The sequence below is a fragment of the Haliotis rubra genome, unplaced genomic scaffold (assembly GCF_003918875.1).
Source record: "Haliotis rubra isolate DU_JTF1 unplaced genomic scaffold, ASM391887v1 Scf673, whole genome shotgun sequence".
In the NCBI taxonomy this organism is placed as follows: domain Eukaryota; kingdom Metazoa; phylum Mollusca; class Gastropoda; order Lepetellida; family Haliotidae; genus Haliotis; species Haliotis rubra.
In genome coordinates this window covers 192,390-200,064 of record NW_025767383.1, presented here as the reverse complement: position 1 = coordinate 200,064, position 7,675 = coordinate 192,390, and the positions used below count along the sequence as shown (strand labels likewise).

Here is a 7,675-nt window from a genome sequence, read left to right as displayed (position 1 = left end):
AACCACCCGTTAGTCGCCTCTTACGAGAAGTATGGGTTGCTGAAGACCAATTCCAACCCGGACCTTCACGGGTCCTCTTTTATGTAACAGTGTCTGGATGAGTGACACCTTATAGCGATATTACAAACCACAGCTGTATTTGTGTAATAGTTTATTCCACTTCTTTGTGAGATGCTTATATACAATATACGTTTTTCTACTGGGTCATTCATTTGGTAGCAGCTTTGGTTGGATGAACATGTGCCTCTGTTGACAAAATACAACACAGAAATTGCACATGCAATCAGAGCAATGACAATGTGTTCTATCGATATGTTCCAATTACAATAATACCCCAGATAGCATTCGGACGTTGGCCCAACGTTGGCAATGTTGGCAAACATTGGGCCAACGTCTGAATGCTATCTGGGACAGCACATCCGCAGAACTTTCAGAGAGATTTTAGGGTAGCTACAATATGTTGTGTAATCAAAGCTTATTGGAAAAGGAACTTGTCAAGGAGTGAGTGAGTGAGTGAGTTAGGATTTTAAGTCATATCGGCAGTATATCAACCACATCGTGACTAAATCAGTTTACAATAATCAAAAGTTAACCATAAACACCTGTCAATGAAGCCAGAAAAACAACCAGATTATCACATACATAATATTAAAACTAGTAATGAAATTTAAAACATTTAAACTGTAGATGACTATACAATATAAGAAAAACACGGGTATGGATTGCCAACAACTGAAGGTAAAACACTATAATAGGGACCACGGGGCTTTCCTTACAGTACATGTGCGTCCCGCGTGAATCCTAGCTGGATTTACACAATCTCTTAAGCTATTAGAAACGTTTGGCAATCAAGCCAAAAACTAGAATGACATTTATACTGCGGTTAAAATAGCAGTAAGTTTGAATATACTTTGAAGGTTTTCGGACAATACGTTTACAATACTTAAACCCCCTTCGAGGAGAAGCTGTCAAGGACTTCCACTACCTTTGTCTACAGATTCTTGTGTTTTACTCAGAGGCAAAAGATACTGTGACATGGGACATCGATTTTCATTGGTAAGCTTGTGAATGAAGTTTTGGATTTGAACCAGAGAACGAGTGTTTTACAAAAGCCGAAGAACAGTACGGCCCTGGAGTGATAATACGATAATTCCAAACCACAAGTTGCTCGAGTTGTAACAGTATCTTAGTCAGAAACGTTGATGTGTTACCCTGGCACACAAGATACCCTGATTTGAAGACGCATCGGATGAAATGGAGCGACATTAACGACGTCATCCGAATCCTCCAACAACGGTGCAGGAACTCCGCCAAATCCGTCCACGGCTTTAAACTGATCTTTCCCAGCACTTAAATCTCGATGAGGCGAAGGCGCTAAGCCTGCATCAATGCACAAGGTGGACACACTCGCTAATGAACGTGTGAATTTGCTTGTGAACCCCTCTTGAGTTGTGGCTCATTTGAATATGTCCGATGCGCTGTTCTTATGGAATGTTGATCGTAGCCATACATTGAAACATTATCTTTCCATGAAATAACATTTCATTGGCGGCAAGGAAAAGTTAAACATTGATTCTGCTTGCTGTTTGTGTGTCACAAAAACTTTTGCCACTGAGAACAGTTAGTGTATAACAATTTGTCCTACACGCAATTTCACCGTGTCAAAGATTACTTGACATTAGTCTATGTCTTACGAAGGAATTATTCTATGTCAGTTAAGTCATCATATTTACTCACGGCGGGTGTGATGTTGAATACCAAGAAGTATTTTTTCGTAGATCTGAATAAGAAAACAAACAGGCACCTAGTACATTATCTTACAATAAATGTCAATATATTACACTTCTATATTGTATATTAATTGTCCAAATGTTTGTATTCCGTTAGATGTTCTTTCAAAGAAGATGGTGTTGACCTACTTGATCTGCTGACAATCACTGGCAGCTCGTTTAATTCGGCAGAGTCAGCATCTTTTGTTGGCATGTAGACCTAATGTCAACATATCTACCGATTTTTCTGATTTTCTGTATCTGATAGTATGATTATTCTCAGATTCCTTGCGTTAACGCTACAAGCATATGTCATGCATCCTTGTTTTTGCTTAACGTTGCACACAGCAGTATTCCAGCTATGTGGCGGCGGTATAAATAATCGAGTCTGGAACAGACGATCCAGTGATCAACAGCATGATCATCGAGCTACGCAATTGGGATACGATGATATGTGTCAACCAAGTCAGCGGGCCTAACCACCCGATCACGTTAGTCGCTTCTTACAACAAGCATGGGCTGCTGAAGATCAATTCTAACCCGGATCTTCACGGGTGTCATATACTATACCATCTTAACAATATATTCCCAAACAAGTATACTGAGATGTGGAACCTTAGGTTTTATTAGTTTGAACTGAGAATCAATTTTTCAGTCATAATATTACTAGACTGAATGCAACCAAAATTTGTACAAATTGTCTATATAAGTTGTTCGTTTTTTGTTGTTATTGGTTATTTTATTCTTTACCCTATAGTTTTGGAGTAACCTGTTACGAAACACTTACCGTCTTGTATTCGTGGATATATTCGTTGATAGTGATGGTACCGTCGTCTTAAAACATGAAAAAGAGCAAATGTAAGATTACTATGTGGCAAATGTCGGTTTTTGGCAACAGACAAATACCTTGAAGTAAACTGTCAGACAATATTCTTTCCATGGTTTAAATAAACGTTCCCACAATTAACATCAAGGCAAAGGCACCTCAGTAGAACGATTGTGCAAATACTTCTATACGTTGGTATCAGCTATGAACTAATGATCTTTATTCCAAAATGGTTAAAAATAATAAAATAAAAAGTATTTATGACACTGTTGTACCCTGTGCGACGTTTTCAGATATGTTGATTTCCCGGTTGTATACAGTGAAGGAGGCTTCATCAAACCCTTTCTTCATTGCTTATCAATGAATTGATCATTCCTATGCATTACATATGAAACATCTGTGCAAAAGAATACCAAATCTTGACTATCCTCCCGTACAAATTCCTACAATAGCTGAAATTATTATTATTATTATTGGATATTTATATAGCGCACAATTCCACGCACTAGTGCATGCTCAAGGCGCTGGTATCTTTTTCCTTGGTCATTGGATGTCAATCTCAACAGCACATCTTATTATCAATCTCAACTCCCTGGGGATCATACAGCTCTTGCTGCCACAAGACGCACCGAGTTATTGCGGCTTTCCCATCCTTACGAGGTACCCATTCATAGCTGGGTGGACTGGGACGCATAGTCACAGTACTTTGTCCAAGTTTACTGGACGTTGCTGTACCCGCAACTATACTTTTGCACGTATTCATGTGGCCACCATCTGGTCATATACCAACGGATTCGTGGGTTCTTTTAAGTGCATAGGGTTGCGTACTGTACACTAGGGGTTGTGACAACACCGAAAGAGACTGCACATAAATTTGACTCCAAGGTTTGTACACCCGGTCACAGCTGGATCACTAGCCTGGTGCCTTATCCAGGCCTTATCTCGCCCACCACGCCCCCGTGGACTAATTAACAACTGTCATCACGTGGACTAATTAACAACTGTCTCCAGACCTATTAAATGCTTTCTTTCTTTTTAGCTGATGACGCAGTGTTTTTAACGCTTCAGACATTATATTCGTTTGACGCTAAGTATCAAAACGAAAGGTCTTGTTTTGTTACATCCTGACAATATGTTGGTGCGTTTTTAATACAAATATATAGCCTAGAGTCATTAAGAAACCAAAGATAATCCTACCCTTGTGAATTACAAGATATACATGATATGTATTTTAAACTATGTGAATGTAAGATGTGATCCGTTCTTTTGTACTGGTGATGTGGGGTCATTATATGCCCGAAATTATATTAGAATTGTTGTTCAGTAACCCATGCTTGTCATAAGAGGCGACAAACAGGATCGGGTGGTCAGGCTCGCTGACTTGGTTGACAGATGCCATCGGTTCTCTCTTGAGTAGATCGATGCTTATGCTGTTGATCACTGGATTGTCTGGTCCAGATTCGAATATTTACAGACCACCGCCATATAGCTGGAATATTTGGCGTAAAACTAAACTCACGCACTCACTATACGCGAAAGTTCAGAAAAAGGACTACAGTGTCCCCATCTTCTTAATCTGTTTCCTTGTGCATATGAATCGGAATTTCTGTTCAGACATATATAAACTGTACCGAAAACTCCCCAAAACACCATTATAAGCAAAAAATGTCAACCTCACTATATACTTTCTTGTAAGTGTTTAATTTATAAATATTTGGATAAATATTTTTACCTACGGAAACAATTGGTTTATGTATATGTAGCTGAAAACAGTATCGAGTCACCATACACGCAAGCTCTCCGGTCCCTAATATTAAATGGTGGGCCCCATGTTTAGAATATTCTCCAAATACATTTCCCTATAATTACAATCTCAGATAATACAGAACAATCTATTGCAATAAGGTCACTATTTCCTGCTTCATATATTATAGGTTCATGATTTATCACAGACATGTCCATAGCAGAAGGTATTCAATGAAACACCTTCACTGTGACTCTAACCTTCTTTGGTCATTCACAGAACTGTACCAACATGTACCAACATACAATGACCTGAAGTCAACGCCTGTCAGTACTTGCGCCAACTGTGTTTCAGACTTTGATTCAAGATATGCTCACGGTTGGTGTCGTACGTCCTGAAGATCCTGTTCGTATCTGCCCGGGTAAGAACGTCATCGTGGTCGTGGTCAACGAACTTGAACACCTCTTGGGCAATGGCCTTGTTGGTGTTAGTGCCGTGCACGTACTCGTGGATGCTCATTTTATGGTCATCTGGAGGCAAAGAGAAAACAATGTATGTATGTGTGTATGCGTGCGTGTGTGCATGCGTGCATATGTATGTATTTGTGTGTGTGTGTGTGCGCGCGCGCATGTGTCTACTCCATAAGGTTAGAGGTCCACGATTACGTTTTGCATCTGGTTTTGTTTTAAATGTCATAAAAGAAAAAACTGAAGATGAAACAAATATAGCGTTTCAAAGCGTCCATCGACATGGACCTCTCCAGTCCTCTCGAATTGCACCGTCACAGAAGAAGGGAATACGGTTTTGATGGCAAAGCCTTAGAGTGGAATGGCTTCAGAAGAAGGCTCCTCAAAACGCGCGCTGATTTTTTCTGATTGTTTTATTATTATAGGGTATTTATATAGCGTTCATATCCAGGCAACTAGTGCATGCTCAAGGCGCTGGTATTTTTTTCCACGATCATTGGATGTCAATCTCAACGGCACATCGCATTATCAATCTCAACTCCCTGGGGAGGATACAACTCTTGCAGCCACTAGGCGCACCGAGTTATCGTGGTTTTTCTCATCCTAACGAGGTACCCATTCACAGCTGGGTGGACTGGGACACATAGTCACAGTACTTTGTCCAAGCTAATTACCGTAGTCATCCGTGTGAGCTTAGACCAGATAGCGGGTTATCCAGTCTGTCAATATATTTACCAGAAGAACCTACACGACATTGCTGTAATGCTATTCATGTTGATATTTTACAATGCTTGGTGACGACAATGGTAAACGGGAACTAAGAGAAAAACAGGAACTCTGGTTAAGGGCTTCACTCACGGTTAGTGTCGTAGCTTTCAAAGACTTTGTAGAACTCTGAAACGTCAAGCTGTCCATTGCTGTCAGCGTCGACATGGTTGAAGGAATTAGTGATAATAGCAAGCAGGTCAAGGGTAGTCGACGCTCCGGGCTGGGTGCTGAAAGTTGAAAGTTGAACCATCTTCAGCTGAGTACTGTATCTTTCCTCTGCTAGTGGTTGTCTGCGTTCAGACCCTAATTCAGTGTGTATATCTAGGGTCAGTGCAGGCGGTCAGTTTGGTCATGTGGTCATTTCCAAATTTGTCACACCGCTGACAAACATGATTTACGATCTAATCTCTATTTTGACATTTACCATATATTATCGTGTTGCTGTCAGGTGAAAAATTGACTTGCTTTTGCATGTATTTGTCACTGATGCAACCGGTGAGGCATCATGACTATGATTTTATGGCAATGCCTAACCATGATCTTGAATAGCCTGAATCGTAAATCGATTCTACTTTAAGCAGAGATTTTTCATGAGTGACTGAGTGAGTGAGTGAGTGAGTGAGTTATAATTTAATGTCTCATAGGCATTATTTAAAAAATATATGTTTAAATGATGTTTCTATACATAAGCATTTCAACATTACAATATTCATAATTTAATCAAATTGAAAGGAGTTTGACGCTTTAATCAGGAAGGTACAACTTACGTTGGGGCACCTAGCGCACCTGCCAAAACCGTCAGTACTATAATACACAGCATCCTGTAGAAATAACAAAACTGTTAAGTGTTTATCTGGTGTTCTATCCTCTGGCTTTAAAAGGAACAAAAACATGTTAGTGAAAGATCCCCAAGGGTGCGTGAGTGAGTTGACCTTTGCGTCACCTTTGGCAATATTCCAGCAATATCACGGCGGGGGGACACCAGTAATGGGTTTCACATTGTGCCCATGTGGGAATTGAACCCAGGCCTTCGGCGTGACGAGCGAACATTTTAACCACTAGGCTATCCCACCACTCCAGATCCACGAGAACCAATCAGACACGATAACATATAAACGTTGAGATTCAAAATACAATAGTGTCCTTAAGTACTACTGTTTAAAGAACGGGCTATAAGCCACCAGCTCTGCTTCCTGCACGACCTCCGAGCAGGGTTTACGTCAGCACAAGCAATACTAGCCAATATAAAAACATGCTGAGAAGTGAGTGATCTTAAAACACCGGTACTCATAACATCATTTACTTTGACAGGAATTACCTGTCACACAGAGAGAATCATTTTACTTTTCTTTAACATCCTGGACGATTATCGACAGGGCTGTACGGGATCCGGTGAATAATTTACTTACCTGTCTGATCAAAAAATATTTTCTTGAAAGGTGAAGAAACGCAACCAATTATATAGACATCGGGATAAGATAAGGCTATTTTGAGATCGGAATGTGGCGGCATTTTTTCACATTTTATGTGAGTCACTGCTGACAGGTTTCCCATTTGAAGATATATGCTATCTATGCCACGGTATGCCAGGGTGGTGGAAAAAGTGCAACCTGTTTGGTTGTACATTGTTAGAGTCATGACCTTTTAGGAGTGGTGTGATCAGACAAGGACGTTATATCAGGTGCTTAGTTACCATTATAAACGGAGCCCGGGCTTACACATGATTGTTGCTAAAAAGGCTGGGCAAGCCCTCAATACTATCTAAATATAAGCTTTGCAACCTATCGGGCTTACACGGAAAAATGGCTTGCTACGCGCCTGTATATGATACGTCATTATATTTACCAAGCTTACATAATCGTTGCATAATCTCCTCTGAATATTGTAGTCGAATTCGGATCTTAATTAGAAAAATATAAATATTACCTTATATGCAAAAAGCAGTATATCTTCTATGACATTCATTAATCGTTTTTGCACAACAACGATTTGCGTATAATCCAACCGATGGCAGCTAACAAAATGAATACAAAAGTTTTCAGTTTCTCTATTTACTGATGCAATTAATAATGCAACCTTTCTTTACACGTCCGTCTTAAGA

At 39.9% G+C, this 7,675-nt stretch overlaps 1 protein-coding gene across 1 annotated transcript; it reads right to left on the bottom strand.

The window, feature by feature from the left end:
- Positions 1–138: 138 nt before the first annotated feature.
- Positions 139–6,435, bottom strand: LOC124257804. The gene is made up of 6 exons (XM_046691947.1): positions 6,342–6,435; positions 5,665–5,801; positions 4,717–4,869; positions 2,557–2,603; positions 1,738–1,780; positions 139–246 (listed from the first exon to the last, which is right to left on the bottom strand). The coding sequence occupies exons 1-6, from the start codon at positions 6,392–6,394 to the stop codon at positions 209–211; spliced, it is 471 nt and encodes a 156-aa protein (XP_046547903.1). The 5' UTR covers positions 6,395–6,435; the 3' UTR covers positions 139–208.
- Positions 6,436–7,675: the final 1,240 nt, after the last annotated feature.